The following is an 18,647-nucleotide window of genomic DNA, read 5'->3' as shown; positions in this document are numbered from 1 at the left end:
AAATCGACCCACGCGTTTGGTGTCCAGTGTGCCTCATAGGAACACACATTTTCACAATATGGTAAAATATTCTCCCCACCCCTCCTGGACGAAATCCTGTATACGCCACTGATATATATATATATATATATTTATTTATATATATTTCTAATGTTAAATAAAGAGAATGGGATGTTCGGTGTTCGGATGTACAGTAGGTACCTCTGTCACACCTTATGGTGAGAAATCGAAAAAGCACAAGAACACATGTATATGGCTTTGTTGAGGACACTCAGGCAAATATTTTCCACTGGCTCCCATAAGAATCTTCTGACGAGGGGGCAATTCCTTGGTTAGACTGTTTTTCGGTTTTATTTCCTCGATTCATATCTTTATTATAGATTAATTTTATTTTAAGTAACCGTATTGATTTCCCAGATCGAATTGTACTATTATCCGTAACATAATTCAAATACACCTTAATGGTTAGGTAAACCCTGTTGTGTTTAGGTGAAAATGATAAATTTTGGATTAATTTCTTGGCAAAGCTGGCTTATGGATGGACGATTCTTAAAGCAAAAATTCCACTGAACCAACCGTAATGTTGAATTATGTTTATGTGTTAAAGTTTTTGTGTCCGTAAATACAAAATTTGTATACAGCTATTATGGTAAAACTCTACAAGTGGATTACCCCTTCTTACGATTTAATGATTCGTCTAATAAAATGTTCCGTTTTTCTATTTCAGAATGATGGTTCAAAACTGGTGTTCATATCCAAATCCAGCGCCAGGAGAAGAAGTTGCAATTTGTGGTATTTCAGGTTTATTTCCTAAATGTGACAACTTGATCGAATTAAAGTATAATTTATATAATGGTATTGACATGATATCAGAAGACAACTCAGCCACAAATCCTGACATACCAAAATATTTGGGTCGAGTGAAACCAAATAATCTCAGCGGGTTTGATAATAAGTTTTTTAATATACCAGATGAACAGATTTATTCATTGGATCCAATGACTCGCATACATTTAGAGAAAACATATGAGGCCATAATTGATGCAGGATTAAATCCCGACGATTTACGTGGAACAAAAAGTGGAGTCTATACAGCCTCATCAGTATGCGAATCTGACAATGATTGGATTCATACACCAGCAATGGTTGATGGATACGGTGCGATTGGAAATAGTAGAGCAATGTTAGCCAACCACGTAAGTCAATGGTTAGATTTACATGGCCCATCGTATAATTTGGATACAGCATGTTCAAGTTTCCTATATGCTGTTGAGCACGCGTATAGAGATTTGAGAGCTGGTATTGTGGATTGTGCACTCGTTGGAACGGGAAATTTATGTTTATCTGAAATGACAACATTACAATTTGCACGCTTGGGTTTATTATCAAAAGAAGGAGCTTGTCGAACTTTTGATGAAAAAGCAAATGGGTATGTAAGATCTGAAACAATTGGATGCATGGTGTTAATGCGTGCTAAAGATGCTAAACGCATCTACTCGTATATTGAGCACTCAAAGACTAATTGTGATGGATATAAAGCTCAAGGAATTACGTTTCCATCAGCAGAAGGTCAATACAAATTATTGAATGAATTCTATAACGAAATTACAATTTTACCGAAAGATATTGGTTACGTTGAATGCCACGGCACTGGTACTAAAGTCGGGGACGTAGAGGAATGTATTTCAGTTGAGGAAATATTTTGTAAAAATCGTAAAGCACCGCTAAAAATTGGTTCGGTTAAATCTAACCTTGGGCATTCTGAACCATCCTCTGGATTGTGTGCTATTGCAAAATGTATTTTGTCCATGGAGTCTGGTTTGATCCCACCGAATTTGCATTTTAATAAACCACGGAAAGAAATTCGAGGATTAATGGAAAAAAAATTTGCGGTAGTTGACAAAATAACACCTTTAGATGGCGATTACATGGCTCTAAGTGGATTTGGATTTGGTGGAGCAAATGCACATCTATTGTTGAGGCGTTTTAAAAAAATGAAAAAAAATAATGGGTGGCCCTCAGATGACGTATCACGACTTGTTTGTGTGTCTGGCAGGTGAGTAAATCAACAGAAGTTTGAAAATTTTGTTCAATTCAAGCAACTGTTTCAATTTTTAGAACTCAAGATGCAGTGAATACTATCATTAATGATTTTCAAAAACATTCTCTGGATGTGGAGCACGTTCGATTATATCATGAAATTCATCGTAAGAATATAAAAAATCATGAATATCGTGGATATGTGCTATTACAAAAAAGTGAGCCACGTAATGTTGGTCATGCAACGAAATTTATTAAAAATTTAGCAACACCAGCCATTTGCTATGTGTTCACTGGAGTAGGAAGTCAATGGGCTGGCATGGGGATGACATTAATGCAAATACCAAAATTCGCGGAAACAATGCATAAATTAAATAAATATCTAGATCCACTTTGTGTTAATATTGTGAAGTTGATTACTGATACAAATTCGAAAGTTTTTGATAATCCGTTGTATGCAATCCTTGGAACCACAGCAATACAAATTGGTTTAGTTGATGTATTGAATGCAATTGGCATTGAAGCGAATCATATGATTGGCTATTCCACTGGAGAATTCGCATGCGCCTATGCAGATTATTGTTTAACTGCTGAGCAAACTATTTTAGCTGCATATTATCGTGGATTAACACTGTTTGATTCCAAAATGATTAGGAAGTCTGTGGCTTTGAGTGATCTTAATTCAAATGAAGTAATTTTCTATTATATGATTTTATTCAATTTTTGTAATTTTTATGGTATTTTCTTTTTTTTAATTGCAGATATTAAATGATTATCCGATAGAAATCGATAGTGGTGAGCATATCAAAAAAACAAACAGCTTGGGAATGTTTGGTTTAGCAGGTATGCTAAAAGAAACTGCTTCGCAAATTTATATAAAAGATATTGAAAGTAATGTAGTAAATAAAAGCCATTTTGTAGAAATTGATATTATGAATATTAACAATGTAAAATTAAACTGTTGTGACTGTCCTTTTGGCTTCATTTTTCTATTTTTAAAACGCTCTAATAAGTGTTTTTTATATGTGTTACATAACTTGAGTTAGTTTTATGAAATTTAGGGTATATAATCATGTTCCCTACCAGCAGAAAAGATTACTTAGGATTCTCGGATGTATAGCTAAGAAAGAATTCGAAATGTAGAATGCACCATTCTGTTTCAACCAACATATTAATTTTAAAATTATCTAAAAGAATTGAAAAGATCTATCGATTACATTTTTTAATAGCGTCCGTTGAAAATTATCTAATTAAGTTCCAGCATTAATTTAATTTTGCACACGGGGAATGTAATCCGCAATAAATATTACCATAGATTAGAATTCCAAATTATCTCTTTTCTCAGCTGGACAAATTTTCAACAGGAATTTTTATTAATAAGTTAAATAAACTCTAAATAACTCTTTATACAGCCGCATAATATATTTTTAAAAGGAATTCTTTTAAATGCATGTATTAATAAGTCTTACTAACTCTTTATACAATCACAAAAATTTTTAAAAATAAAATACTTTTAAAGTTTTAACAAGTCTTACTAACTTTTACTAACATTTTAGTAAGTTTTATTAACTCTGAATAACTCTTCTGGCAGAGTCTCAAAAAATGGAATTATTCCGACTTTTTATGTCTTATTAAAACTTATTCAGAGTTTATGAGACTTTTTCAGAGTTTTTAAGTGAAAGTAATACTTTAAGAACTGTTATTCAGACTTATTAACAGTTTCGTTTTTCCACAAGGGAATTCAAGATTATACAGATAATATAGTTTTAGCTAATAGATATACAGTTTTCATTTGTTTCGTAATAAATTGAACTAAAATAAAACAAATTTTAGAGCCGGAATTACTAAAAGAATTAAGAAAATTAATTCCAAATCCAAAGTCTAGATCAAAGAAATGGATTAGTAAAACTGAATCAACAAACATGAAGAATAATACGAACGAAGAATTATGTACAGCAGATTCTCTAATAAATATTTTGAATACTCCAATTAATTTACAAACAAATTTTAAAAATATTCAATCAAATACAGTTATTCTTGAAATATCACCAGATAATTCATTTGTTGACATATTAAAAGATGTTTTTGATAAAAAGAATATATTTATTGGATCGCTGATGCAAAGGAACGATCATAATTTAAACACATTATTTAATATTATTGGAAAGTATGTTCTTTATAAAATAGTAATTAATAACATAATATTTCGTGCTCATTTCACCTTCAATTTATAGCTTATATACGAAAGGATTCAATCCACAATTGGCAGCATTGTACCCGGAAGTACAATTTCCTGTAAGCTGTGGTACTCCAATGATCGGACACACCGTAAAATGGGAACATTCAAGAAAATGGCCAGTAACAAAAGAGGGCTTTAGTTTCCTCGAAAAATCGTTGGAAAAAACGATTGTAATCGATGTGACTACGCCAAAATATGAATATCTTACAGGCCACATAGTTGATGGTTTGTATACAAAGTTCAGTTTTATCAAACCTATGTTTTTATACCATGTATATTTGAAATATACATAGTATATTAAGTTTAGTCCCAAGTTTGTAACGCTTAAAAATAATGATGCTAAGAAAAAAATTTTGTCATAGGTGTTCATAAAATCACCTAATTAGTCCATTTCCGGTTGTCCGTCCGTCCGTCTGTGGACACGATAACTCAAAAACGAAAAAAGATATCGAGCTGAAATTTTTACAGCGTACTCAGGACGTAAAAAGTGAGGTCAAGTTCGTAAATGAGCATCATAGGTCAATTGGGTCTTGGGTCCGTAGGACCCATCTTGTAAACCGTTAGAGATAGAACAAAAGTTTAAATATAAAAAATGTTCCTTATCAAAAATTAAACAACTTTTGTTTGAAACATTTTTTCGTAAACATCACTGTTTACCCGTGAGGGCGCCAATTAGGCGGAAATTTTATAATATGTACTATACTTGATTATCAGTTATGTATGTGTAATGTGATAAAGAAATCAACACTGACTATGCATGGTATTTCAACAATTAACTCAGTCAATTGTTTGTTTTCACTTGTTTCATTATAATTTGAATTACAATTTACTAGTCCCATGTTTTTAGTGCAAACAATTTGCTTATCTTTTGGGACTGCTTTTGTAACACTATCAACTATCATAATATTCACAGATCCATTTTGAATTTTTTCCCGTACACAGTGGTGACGCATGTCTATGTGTTTAGATCTAGCCATCACATTCACCAAGTTTTATTGCACTTTGGTTATCGCACCTTTTTCTTTGCTTTTCTTGCGCGAACTGTTTAATCCAAATCACATCGCCTCTTGAACTGTAGATGATAGCGCCATATATTCGGCCTTCATTGTTGGTATTAATAGTATATTTTAGAGTTTTAATTCGGTTTATACCTATAGGAAATAGATTAAATTGAAGACTTTAATAAATCAAACAACCCCTATTCAGAGCGTAGATTTTGAAAAGACCTAAGGAAGTAATTGTTAAATTATATTTTGAAAAAAATGTTTTCGTTATACAGGTCGTAATCTTTTTCCGGCAACTGGTTACTTAGCTTTAATGTGGCACGCTTTATCAGACATTGAAGGAGAATTATTGGAAAATATTGCAGTGGAATTTGAAGATGTTCAATTTTTACGCGCTACAAATATCTCCACAAAAAATAAAATAACATTTACAACGATGATACAAAAGGGTACAGGAAATTTTGAAATTTTAGAAGGTGATTCAGTTGTAGTCACTGGTCGAATTAAGCGTTTACCTCATAATTCCAAAGAATTACTAAAGCTGCCCGAAGTAAAACCAATTATCAATGATACTGATAAGTTAGCGTTAAGCTCACGTGACATTTACAAAGAGTTGCGCTTACGTGGTTACAATTACCAAAATGAGTTCAAGGGCATTATATCTACGGATAATGGTGGCTTTGTTGGACAAATTCAATGGAAACCAGGCATGTGGACTGCATTTATGGATAATATGCTACAACTTCAAATATTACAAGAAGATGCCAGATTTCTGTATGTTCCGACAAGTGTACAAAAATTAACAATATATCCGCATGAACATTTCAAACATATCCATGAACACGAAGATGGTAGACAATCAATAACCGTCACAAATTACAAAGAATATAAAGTGCTGCAAGGGGGTGGCATCCAAATTATGGGTTTAATGGCAACATCAATAAATCGTCGTAAACCTTTGGCTGATGCTGTTTTAGAAAAACAAGAATTTGTTCCATTAATAAATTGTATTTCCCAAAAATATACTGTAAGTATTAATTTGATAGTATACAATTAAATCATACGATTGATTCAAAAGTAAATCGAAGTAATTTTTCCTAGTAATTTTTGTGAAAAGAATCTCACCTTAATTTTTTTGGCGAAATTAATCTTACTGTAACATACAAATTTGTTTATACCTCTATTATAAAAACTTGATGTGACGTACATTCATAAAAAATTTCGGAACAAACTGAATAAAAATTTTAAGCATATACTCGGGTTTTTTTGAGAGGCCAACCTTGAAAAAAAAAACAAAGCAAGTTTTTAAAGCACACAATTTAACTGGTTCGATCTTGCTTGCAATTCCGGTTTAAAATAACTTACATTTAACAAAATTATAAATTCGAATAAATTATATTGTAGATACTACCTATAGTAGGCACGTAAACACATTTTGAAGTTCCCAAGGTTAGCGGTTCTAAAATAACCCGGGTATGTTTATAATTTTAACTTTGTATGGTGTGTGTGCATTATTTCAAAAATTTCTCGTGAACAAATGATGATATCAATTGCGGATTTCGTTCAAGGTGTGATAAAAAATCTGCCACAAACGATATGTACAAAATAAGCGGTTTGGGAGGAGGGAAGAGAGGTTACAAAAAAATCAATTCATTTCGGTTTATATTACGAAACAGGAAATTCTAATCAAATATCCTCTTGTGCAATTAGGTCGTGTCCACTTTTCTATGGTCGATGAAACTATATGTACATATCAGCGTTTTTGAACGTTTTTTGGCTGATAAAGCCAGCTTAGGCTGACAACATATTTGTGCTTCAATCACTATTTCCAGGGGGAGGGCACTTAGCTATGACACAGCCCCACCTTAAAAACTTATACAGAATGATTTTTAGAAAAAGTTTTCAACTAATTTTTTCGAAAACAAATTCAATTAGTTTTTTTCTTACGTCATGTAAGTAAATAAAACTGCCTCAATGTATATATAGTATATGCTATAAGAAACAAACACATACATATTATATGTAACGTATAAATTTAAAATATATACAATACATATGTATACACACTATACATAGATATAAATGTCTATGGCACTATATGATGTTTCTAGTCTCATTTGTCTCCTCGCGAGTAAACAGAGATGTTTACGAAAAACGGTTTATCTCTAATGATTTACAAAACATTTTGAGAACAAAAAATGTATGCGTCAGTCCAAAACTAACAGCGTCAAAAGTGAAACTTTTTATGTAATTCAAAAACTGTCAATGAGTGTACAAAAAAATACATTGCAGCAAAGAAAAATTGACTGGAAATTATAATAAAAATGATTTATAATAAAAATCAAGAAAAATCTACAGACTATCCCGAATTAATTACTACGGAAGTTTCACTTGTACGTATATGTATATAGTTTTATGTATATGTAAATAATAGTACGTACGAGTGAAACTTCCGTAGTAATTAATTCGGGATAGTCTGTAGATTTTTCTTGATTTTTATTATAAATCATTTTTATTATAATTTCCAGTCAATTTTTCTTTGCTGCAATGTATTTTTTTGTACACTCATTGACAGTTTTTGAATTACATAAAAAGTTTCACTTTTGACGCTGTTAGTTTTGGACTGACGCATACATTTTTGTATCTTCATTGACAATAACTGAGAATAAAAACAATATTAAAAAATTTTTAATATGAAATAATTTAATATACATATACATATATATATATATATATATATATATATATATATATATATATATATATATATATATATATATATATATATATATATATATATATATATTACATATACATAAACATTCTACATTAAGAAAAGAACTATAGATGAACGACTGAAATTGAAGTTTTTTGTCCATTCATTTTCATTTATCAAAAAATAATTTTAAATTACAATTACAAAAAAAAATATTTCCATAAATAAAGCAACACTAGTTACAACGACTTTCTCTGATGAACTGAGACTTACTTGCTCTTCTACGTACGTAAGATTGTACAAGTCTAAACTAGTCCTAAATTTTATATAAATAAATAACATCAATACTGCTTGACTCATATACAGAACATATATTGATATATATGTATATATAATTTTTTCCGCCTCTCTCACTCTGCTAGAGTAAATGGTAATAAGAAAGAGACAAGGAGTTTAACAGTTTTGTTAGCTCGACGAGTTAACTCTCATGACAAAACGCTAGTGTCCCATAAAAAGTTTCACTTTAAAAATCGTATGGTTATAAAACATATATTAAATTGGAGGTTAAAGCAGAGCTCTGAAGGATATAACTGTTTTCAATAAAAAGGGCGTTACATGGGCGATATGACTTAACTTAAAAGCTGAATGTTAACAAACATTCAGCTTTTTCATTTTTTAAATCTGTTTGGATCATTTGCCTTGACTCCGGTTCAAGGTAATATTGGAGCAGTTCACTCCTTTATCTTTAATTCAGCTGTGACAGAGCACAGAGGAGCGGACCAAGTACAACAAAGTTACATACGAGCAAATATTATATATATTTAATGAAAGAAATTTCGCGTTTTTTGTATATTTGCTGATTGCGATGACAGGAAATATAATAATACAAACTTTTTTTTCACCATACATACTTATTATTCTAACATTTAATTTAAGTCTATGGAAGGTGTACGGAACTGCTAGTACTATACCTATCTATGTCGGTAATACAACTTTTAGAAAAGTTTCACCAACCAAGAGTTCTCTTTATGCACCCTCTAAGAGTTTTAAGGGCATAGTTCAAATAATGAAAATTTTAATAATCAATTTACTTTTCGAATCCAAGAAGTCCGGGTTCGAGAGTATTTTTTTCAATTCTCTTTAATGAAGATTACTAGACAAGATATTTGTCAATATTTAGTTTACGAATGTGTAACATATTATACATCAAAATTAGTCGAATAGACCATGACGTAAATATCGTGTGCATGATTAAATTTAAACAACAACAATAAATAACAATTTACTTTTATTTAATTTTTTAGGTTGTTGACGCTGTGCGAATATTTTTCCAAATCGGCTTAGAGAATAACCCTAGTGTTAAAGTAAAAGTGGTTGAAGTTGATAATGAAGTCAACGATATATTGGCACCTGTAATTTTTGAAGTTCTTAGCGACCTACCATTAATTCAACCTGATATAACAGTTCTTTCAAATCGATCGATTCAATTGCCAAATAATTGTCAAGTTTCTAACAAACCATTAGAAACTGAATCCAAAGCTGATTATATTGTGACATATGATTTACTAAACAATCCAAATGTAAGTATTAAATTTAATTTAAACAAGAGAAAACAAACAGTCAGGTTTTGAATTATTTTTAATAAATTAGAAAAGTTATTAAAAAACCAACACAATTATGGTGGCCTTGCGGCCAATTTTAATAATAATAATAATAATAAATAATAATAATCAAATAAAAGAGGAGTACCGCAAGTGAGTCTCTGGCACCTAGATCAGGAGTCATTTGTACGCTCCTTGAGAAAGACCTGTCAACCGAAGATGAGACGTCTTCGGGTAGGAGGCGCGTCGAAGCCAGACGCCGCACTGAAAGCTCGGTGCTTCTAAGTCGGGATCACTACCAGGATAGATGTATCCAAGGTCTCCTCAATTGTGGTCTAGTAAGTTTCAGACGAGCACAGTCGAATGACCTACCTGTGGTTATACACAGTTTGGCCTGTCGCATACCCTGTGCAAAGATGGGCTTGTCGTCCTATCCTAGTAATCAATATGTAGCCATTCTTTGATTCGGTAAATTACAGAGAATCTTTCTATGGGAAGGACAGGCTCAGGCAAAAGGAGCATTTGGCACGACCCCTCTCGAACCAACGAGTCTGCTGCTCCATTCCCTTTAACGCCAGAATGACCCGGAACTTAGATCAGCCTGACTGTGTTGTTCAGTGCCAGGTGATTCAGCTCTTCGACGCATTTATAGACTATCCTTAATGGAATCTTGCTGGTATACCCCCACTGTAATATTTCGAGTTACAGATCTGGGCACCTATCAGCAGGGCAAAGATTTCCGATTAAAAAACCGTCGCATATTGACCCAGAGAATAAAGACATGATCTAGAAGGTCCCATTTTTCACGAGGCGATTACTCGAAATTTGCGATCAAAACGGTAAAGCGGAGCAGTGGAGTCCTGTAACATTTCCAAAAGTAGTTTCACAGTCTTAAACTTGTTCATTATACTTGCATGACCTGTGTTTGTAAGTCGGTAAGCAGCTGTCATGGCTTCCGCTCTAATCTTTAGGTGAATCGGCGGTATGCCTAGAAGTGCACCTAGAGCAGCGATAGGTGTTTTTCGCATGGCTCCAGTGACACTAAGGTACACAACCCTGAGCAGGTGGTCTAATTTTTTTCTGGCTATGGCCAGAGAGGTTCTTCTCCACCATACTACACAGCCAAATATGAGCATTGGCTTTACGATTATTGTAAATAAACAGTGCACCATGTGTAGTTGGAATCCACAAGACTGGCCAAATGTTCTCCTGCACATCCAGAAGACACTATTTGCCTAGGTTAATCTCCAATCCAAATGGTCACTCCAGTTCAGTTTTTCGTCCAGGATGACTCCTAAATGCTTGACCGTTCTGGTTTGTGTAATTTTAATGCCAGATATACTGATCATTCGTTGAGCATCTCTTCGTCTCCTTGTAAACAGCACACAGCCTATTTTTTCGGGTTTGGCAGAGTTTTTGGTCAATGCGTCATCGCTCCACGTACCCCCTCGTCTCTGCTTTTGACAAGTATGGATATGCCATCAGCGTAGCTTGAGCAAATATCCCTAATTCCTTGAGACCTATTAGAAAGCTGTTCACGACGAGGCACCACAATAGCGGCGAAAGAATTACACGCTGCGGACACCCTCTACTCATGAAGCCTCTAACTGATTGTCCGCCTAAAGTTGTAGTAATGCACTTCATTTCAAGCATGTTGCAGATCCACTTTACCAAGATGTACTCTACCCCGCCCACGGTTAATCCAGTGCGTATTGCCCACAACGTTGGTGTTATTGAAGGTTCTCTCGATATCAAGGAAGATCCCTAAAGCCATTGCCTTTTCTGATAGCGCCCCTCAATCGACCCTACTAGTCGATCAAGTACGGAATCCACTGAAAGGCCGGTCGGCTTGATAGGCAAACTGGCACTCTGATAGCGGTCTCTCTTAAAGATTTGATATAGGTGTTAATATGTAATACACCTTTGTTCCATATTTTATTAGTGTTAATATGGAACACCTTTGATATAGGTGTTCACAAAATCATATAATTAGCCCATTTCCGGTTGCCTAACCCTCTGTATTCCCGCCTGTCTGCCTGTCAACACGATAACTGAAAAACGAAAAGAGATACCAAGTTGAATTTTTATGGCGTGCTTAGGACGTAAAAAGTGAGGTCGAGTTCGTAAATGAGCAATATGGGTCAATTGGGTCTTGGGTCCGTAGAATCTCCATCTTGTAAACCGTTAGAGATACAACAAAGGTTTAATTGTAAAAAATGTTCCTTATAAAAATAAAAAAAATAATTGTATAGTATGTATTAAATGGTAATATCAGTATGTGTGACATGTATAGGTATATGTGTAATGTGATAGATTAATCAACAATTTCTATACATGATATTTCAACAATTAACTCAGTCAATTGTTTGTTTTCGCTTATGTATAATATTGTTAAAAAATGAAATCATGAATTACTTAATTGAAGTTGGTAATTGCGATCCACTTAAAAACTACAAAATAATTGGATGAGATAGATTAGACTTGCTGTCGAAAATGTATTAAATTAGTTGTGTTCTTTTTGCATATTTAAAATAAGCTTTTTATCCTTTTCTAAAACAAATATTATTTTTCTTTGATACAGAAATTGTCAATCATTGGTACTGTTTCAAAAAATAATGCTAGTTTTGTAATATCACGGGAAAATCCGGAAACAAAAACTTGTAGTATACCTGATTACGATATATTGTGCGAACTATTTACTGAAAATGATAAACTATTAATGCTACGAAAAAAACAGAAATTAAATATTAACAAATCTACAGAAATAATAAAAATTACAAATGATATCGAATTCCCTTGGATGGAACAATTACAGCAATTAATGAAAAGTAAAATACCCACAATTTTATATTCACAAAATGAGCCAATTAGTGGCTTAATTGGATTGGTTAACTGTTTACGAAAAGAGTACATAAGTAATTCGATTCAAGCTGTGTTCATAAATGATAAGAATGCACCAGGATTCGATATCAACGATCCATTCTATAAAAAACAGTTAGATCTTGGTTTGGCTGTAAATGTATACAAGAATGGTGTTTGGGGTGGATATCGTCATTTGAAATTGTTAGAAACAAAAATAATAACTGACACAGCTTATATTAATTGCGTAACTCGAGGAGATTTATCGAGCATGTCCTGGATAGAATTGCCACTATCCACAAAGCCTAGAAGAATTATTGAAATTTGTTATTCAGCAATGAATTTTCGCGATGTTATGTTAGCTACAGGAAAATTGAGTAGTGATTTTATAGATAGAGCTAAAACTGATCCTGATTGTGTGTTGCCATTAGACTGTGTTCAAGGTTGTGAATTTTCCGGAATAAGCCCGGATGGAAAACGGTATATGGGTTTAATTCCACGCGCTGGACAAGCAACTCGAGTTGAATGTGACGAAAACTTGACGTGGCCAGTACCAGATAATTGGACTTTGGAAGATGCCGCAACAGTTCCTGTGGTTTATTCGACTGTATATGGATCGCTAATTAAATTTGGAATGTCTAAAGGTCACTCTGTCCTTATTCATTCTGGAACTGGCGGTGTTGGTTTAGCTGCTATTCATGTTGCGTTACATTATGGTTGCGAAGTATTTACAACCGTTGGAACGCAAGAGAAACGGGATTTCATTAAAAAACGGTTTCCGCAAATTAAAGGTAATTTCTAGCGTATAAATAAATAATTTTTTTAATTATTCTAATTTTTTAAAAACTGATTAGAAAGTCATATTGGCAATTCACGTGACACATCATTTGAACAAATGGTTATGATTGAAACAAAAGGTCGAGGTGTCGACTTTGTGTTGAATTCACTGGCTGAAGAAAAACTACTAGCATCAGTTCGGTGTCTAGCTGAATATGGAAAATTTATGGAAATTGGTAAATTTGATTTATCCAAAAATAATAAACTTGGAATGGAAGTATTTATGCGTGGTGCTTCGTTTCATGGAATCATGTTGGATAATACCATGGAGGCATCACCCGAGGAGAAAGAAGTAATTCGTACAATGATATCGAAAGGCATTCAAGGCGGAGCCATTAAGCCTTTGCCTAGAACTGTGTTTGAGATTGACAATTTAGAAGCACCTTTTAGATATCTCAGTGCTGGCAAACACATTGGTAAAGTATTGATCAAAATTCGTGATAATGAAGCACAGAAAACAGTATTAGTACCCGCAATTCCAAGGTATGTAATATATTTTCTTTCTGAAATTTCGAATTAACTAACTCAATGCAATGTATTGATAGGTTATACGTAAAGCAAAATAAATCGATTGTGATCATCGGCGGTCTTGGTGGATTTGGATTGGAATTAGCAAATTGGTTGATTCAGAGAGGTTGTAGAAATTTAATACTTTCGTCAAGACAGGGTTTAAGAAAGGGATACCAATCAATTCGAATACAGTAAGTTATAATTCTCAAAATTAATGTAATCTATACAGTATAATTTTGTCCCTTTCAAATCTTACACTAGAGCGTAAATTGCGTTGTACGAAAATTCACATTCAAAACGAACCTTCGGTAAATTAAACGACAGATTGTCCATTTTTTGTTTACTAAGAAGCACATTGAGTAAAGAAGATCTTGTTGACGATTTGCAAGGCAGTGATTCATTTTAAGTGCTGCATTTAATGGTAAGCGAATCGTCCAGAAAGACTTGAATGTCTTAGCTTTGGAATTTTAGAATTTTGAGGGGATTTTGCGGCTAAGGAAAAATCTTTCGAGAGTTTGGCTTGACCGTAGGAGCCTGTAGGAGGTAGATTTTTATCGAACTTCTATTTTGAAAAAAGGATAAACCTCCGAAATGTTATTTTCGCAAACATCTAGCGGCTATTACTTTATCCAAAAAATATGTGATGTATTGCTTCATATCCGTTAGCGACATTTAAGTGTTGCTGGCCTCAAATGAATACATAAAGTGATTGGAGGATTTTATTATTAATGATTTGCTTGAGATGATGAGCAGTGGGACTAAAAATTGTCAACTTTGAAATAAGTTCCAAATAGTAAAAAATTCTCAAAGTTCAAAATAATAAAATAAGCGATTAAAATAACAGACAAACCGACAATCTTCTAGAGGTGATTCAATGCTACTAGTTTCAAAGATTGCTCCTTGAGTACGTCCCTGGTCCAATAAACTGATTAGTTTATAGATAAAATTATTTTATAATTATTAATAGAAAAGGTTTGTTTCCACAAAGTTTAACACTTTGTATTTCAAAAACGAAGCATTTTAATAGCTACATTTTTGGACTCAAAAAGTTGATTTTGTTGCCCCCCTACCACCTCATAAAGTTTATTGCTGTACATATATGCAAAAACCTGAATAATGGCTTCATAAATTTACTAAAATGAATTTTTAGAAAATGGCTCTCTGCTGGTATTAACGTACAAATTTCTACTGCAAACATTTTAACAAAAGAAGGATGCATAGAAATATTGCAATTTGCCAAACATTTTGGCCCAGTTGATGGTATTTACAACTTAGCCGTATTATTACGAGATGCGTTGTTCGAAAATCAAAGTATTGAAAATTTTCAAACATCTTTTGGTGGGAAAGTATTGGGTACAAAATATTTAGATGAAGTGAGTCGTACACTTTGTCCAGAGTTGCGTCATTTTGTTGTATTCTCAAGTGTGTCCTGCGGACGTGGTAATGTGGGTCAGACTAATTATGGTATGGCAAATTCAGTAATGGAACGTATATGTGAAGAACGTCATGCCAGTGGTTATCCAGCTCTTGCTATACAATGGGGTGCTATTGGTGAAGTAGGTCTTGTTGCCGATATGCAAGATAATGACGAGGTATTAGAAATTGGCGGAACACTTCAACAGAACTTAAACAGCTGTTTCAATGCTATGGATATTTTCTTGAAACAATCATCACCTATTGTTGCAAGTATGGTAGTTGCTGAGAAAAAGTATGGATTCAACGCCGGTGGAAGTATTTTAGATTCTGTTATATCTATTATGGGGATAAGAGATTACACAACAGTGAGTAAGCATGCGAAACTAACGGAGATCGGTATGGATTCAATGATGGCAGTTGAAATTAAACAAACATTAGAAAGAGAATTTGAGCTTTTCTTAACACCACAAGATATACGAAATTTAAGTTTCTCAAAACTAATTGAATTACAAAATGAACGGGTTGATAATGCTGAATCAGGTGCTACAATAAAAGAAAAGTCGATGTCCTCGGAAGATATATTTAAAATGCTTATTCGTACGTTTGGTGATGAAAATGAACATATAGAACCGATGATAAAATTGTCATCAATCAAAAATAAAGCGAAATCAATGCCACTATTCTTCATTCCTGGAATTGAAGGGAATTGTTTAGTGTTTGAAGCACTATGTTCAAGATTGAATTATCAATGTTATGGTTTACAAACTTCGTTTGAGGATACTACTGATAACATTAATGCTCTAACACAAAAAATGGTTTCCGTAAGTAAATGTGTACCTACATAAAATTTTATATTCTTTGCTCAATTTATTAAAACATAAAAACCGTAAAAGTAAAAAGCGATTTTTAAACGGGCAATATTGATTAATATTTTATACACTACTTTCTGTATCTTTTGTAGTGAACAATTTATATCACAAAAAAAACTATTTGTTTTATTGACGTTTAAAAAATTTCACTACAATAATTGATTCACAAGAGCTTGCACTATTTTTGATTGTTAACTTGATTAAAATGAACTTATATATTGTACTGTAGTTAACTTGAAGAGTCTGTATTGTTATCTGACCGTATCGCACGCCGCGCTGTGCGTCGTTTATATAGTTACAGTCAATTATTACCGTAGAGTCTAGCAAATTCTAGAACATTCACGTGTAATTTATTGCATATATTTTATATGTTTTCTATCTCTGTTTGAGTAATATAAAACGGTATTGTTCTTTTCTTTTTAGAATTGTCTAGAATTGTCTAGACAATTCTATAGTATTTCAAAATTACATTTGTTTTCAAGAAAGTTCTAGAGTATGGTTGACTAACCATAGCGAAAAAGTAATTAAGAAAGATATGAATACAAAGTTTATTCATAGTCGAAGGTTGTTGCTGTTACCACAGTTGACCTACACTTTAACAATCGCTGATTCAATTTAATTTTGCTGTTTGTTATGTTGTTTAACTTGTTCTTCAGTAAAACATAAAATTCATTAAAATCGGGCAAGTTTTCCGAGGAGTTAAACACAAATACCGTGACACGAGATTTTTATTTAATAAATTATACCACCATCTTGTTTTGCTTGCACATGGCCAAATATTAATGGGTGGTTAATTTGAGTGCAATCGCAAAAACATTTTTCAAAGCAGTTTTCCGTTTCTTTAAAGTTTAAAATTTTTTTTTGGGTCTTCGAAACTTATTTTTACAACTACTTTTCTTGAAGCAACGTTTATTTTACTCAAAAAACTAACTAATTTTATCTTATTTTTATACATTTTTGGTCCTGCACCTCCAACTATTTCTTACAGTTCAGTAATTGTTTTCCACCAATTCGTTTATTGGAACCAATTTTGTCAAACTATAATTTTTGATAATTTATATGAAAATTGTAATAGTAATATTTAAAATATCACTATGAAAAACGAACCGAAGTTATTTATTGAGACTATTCTATTACATTTATATCAGCCTGTTTAATTTCAGCTAATTAAATCCAAACTAGCGAAAAGTGAAGAGTATGGTATTATTGGCTACTCATTTGGATCAATATTGGCAACAGAAATTTCTATAGTATTAGAAAAATTAGGCCATAAAGGTCGTTGTTTATTTATTGACGGATCGCCAACATTTCTGAAAACACTAGCTCGTAATCAACTTTCAGTTTCAGAAGAAATGCCAGCCAGCGCTATCGAATCAAGGTTAATAGCATTGATATTGTCGTGGTTTGCTACAGAAGATATTTCAAGTATTTTGGTGAGTTTGGCATACTTAGTATTATATTTTATTTTATAAGAAGCTTTTAATTAACTTGGTTTATGTGTTAGTTACTATTAAGTTCGGGCAAACGGGTAAAAATATTTTATTTGAAACTCTTTAGCGTTGAGACAGAAAGTTAAAGTTCGAAGGGGGAATGTAAATCGTGTGATAATAGAATATTATGACGAAGAAATTATTAAAATAAGCTGAGAGCGGATATAAGATAATTTTTTAATCTTAAATATAAAATTCAAGCGAAAACATGAACAACGGTCTGCCGCTGTATTAAAAAAATTTGTGTACGAACAATTACATATATGAAATGCAAAAGTGGATACGTTGGTATTTTAAATTAAATTTTATATACACTTCGATTTTAAATTAAATTTTGGCGAAGCAATGTGCGGAGGTCATAAGGATATGATAAGCGTCGACTTCAAAAGATATACACAATTAATAATTTACTGACTCATATTTATTATATAATTCTTTTTAAAATTGATATTCTTGATCTAGTGATTAACAAATACTTTTTTTTATAGAATGAACTCGAAACTCTGCCTGATTGGAAATCACGAGTGGATCTATTGTTATCCAAAAAACCGGAAGTTGTATCTTTATATTCTGAGAAATATATTCGCATAGTTTGTAATGGTTTATTGGCACGATTTCATTCAATTTTAAATTACAAAATATCCGAAGAAATTAAATTAAATATTCCGATTGCGTTAGTTCGACCCACTGTTCAAGTGATTAGTGAATCGTCAAAAGATTATGACTTATCGACCTTGGTGGATAAGGAATCATCAGAGATTCCTGTAACTGTACTAGAAGGAGATCATTACACTGTTTTAGAAAATGTATCATTACCAAATTTAGTAAATGAATTCTTTTCTTAAGTGTAGGGTTGTAGTTGATATTCATAGCTGCATGCATCACCCTTCCTTTGATTTTTCCTATTCCTTTTAATGACATATTATACAAACATTGTACAGAATATGTCTTTAAAAGGGACAGGGGAAATGAAACCAAGGGCAGGGTATGCAGCTATGGCTGACTTAAACTTTTTCCTTAATTATTCCAGTTTGATAAAATTATTTAAAATTAATGATTGTCCAGT

At 32.6% G+C, this 18,647-nt stretch overlaps 3 protein-coding genes across 3 annotated transcripts; all 3 read left to right on the top strand.

Annotated features, from left to right (window-relative positions):
* The first annotated feature begins 998 nt into the window (after window positions 1–998).
* On the top strand, window positions 999–1,900 carry LOC123301306 (fatty acid synthase-like). Its single transcript, XM_044884043.1, has 2 exons — window positions 999–1,780; window positions 1,897–1,900. Exons 1-2 carry the CDS (start codon window positions 999–1,001, stop codon window positions 1,898–1,900), a joined length of 786 nt encoding a protein of 261 aa, XP_044739978.1.
* Window positions 1,901–2,401: 501 nt separating this feature from the next.
* LOC123301305 (fatty acid synthase-like) lies at window positions 2,402–10,844 on the top strand. Its single transcript, XM_044884042.1, has 8 exons — window positions 2,402–2,731; window positions 2,802–2,883; window positions 3,874–3,990; window positions 4,072–4,207; window positions 4,275–4,504; window positions 5,559–6,310; window positions 9,304–9,579; window positions 10,779–10,844. The coding sequence occupies exons 1-8, from the start codon at window positions 2,402–2,404 to the stop codon at window positions 10,842–10,844; spliced, it is 1,989 nt and encodes a 662-aa protein (XP_044739977.1).
* A 1,741-nt stretch (window positions 10,845–12,585) lies between these two features.
* On the top strand, window positions 12,586–18,426 carry LOC123301304 (fatty acid synthase-like). The gene is made up of 6 exons (XM_044884040.1): window positions 12,586–13,250; window positions 13,314–13,779; window positions 13,842–13,997; window positions 14,957–16,043; window positions 17,255–17,524; window positions 18,070–18,426. Exons 1-6 carry the CDS (start codon window positions 12,731–12,733, stop codon window positions 18,424–18,426), a joined length of 2,856 nt encoding a protein of 951 aa, XP_044739975.1. The 5' UTR covers window positions 12,586–12,730.
* The last annotated feature ends 221 nt before the right edge of the window (window positions 18,427–18,647 follow it).

Source organism: Chrysoperla carnea, chromosome 5 (genome assembly GCF_905475395.1).
Source record: "Chrysoperla carnea chromosome 5, inChrCarn1.1, whole genome shotgun sequence".
Taxonomy (NCBI): Eukaryota; Metazoa; Arthropoda; class Insecta; order Neuroptera; family Chrysopidae; genus Chrysoperla; species Chrysoperla carnea.
The sequence above is the reverse complement of the archived record's forward strand: the minus strand, read 5'-3'. Positions and strand labels throughout refer to the sequence as shown.

Excerpts from the sequence above, each read along its gene's own strand:
- LOC123301304 (XM_044884040.1), top strand. The coding sequence starts at position 12,731 with ATGTCCTGGATAGAATTGCCACTATCCACAAAGCCTAGAAGAATTATT. Across the intron at positions 13,780-13,841 it reads TTAGTACCCGCAATTCCAAG|GTTATACGTAAAGCAAAATA; the intron begins GTATGTAATATA and ends ATGTATTGATAG. Across the intron at positions 17,525-18,069 it reads AAGATATTTCAAGTATTTTG|AATGAACTCGAAACTCTGCC; the intron begins GTGAGTTTGGCA and ends TTTTTTTTATAG.
- LOC123301305 (XM_044884042.1), top strand. The coding sequence starts at position 2,402 with ATGCATAAATTAAATAAATATCTAGATCCACTTTGTGTTAATATTGTG. Across the intron at positions 2,732-2,801 it reads GTGATCTTAATTCAAATGAA|ATATTAAATGATTATCCGAT; the intron begins GTAATTTTCTAT and ends TTTTAATTGCAG. Across the intron at positions 4,208-4,274 it reads TTATTTAATATTATTGGAAA|CTTATATACGAAAGGATTCA; the intron begins GTATGTTCTTTA and ends TTCAATTTATAG.
- LOC123301306 (XM_044884043.1), top strand. The coding sequence starts at position 999 with ATGACTCGCATACATTTAGAGAAAACATATGAGGCCATAATTGATGCA.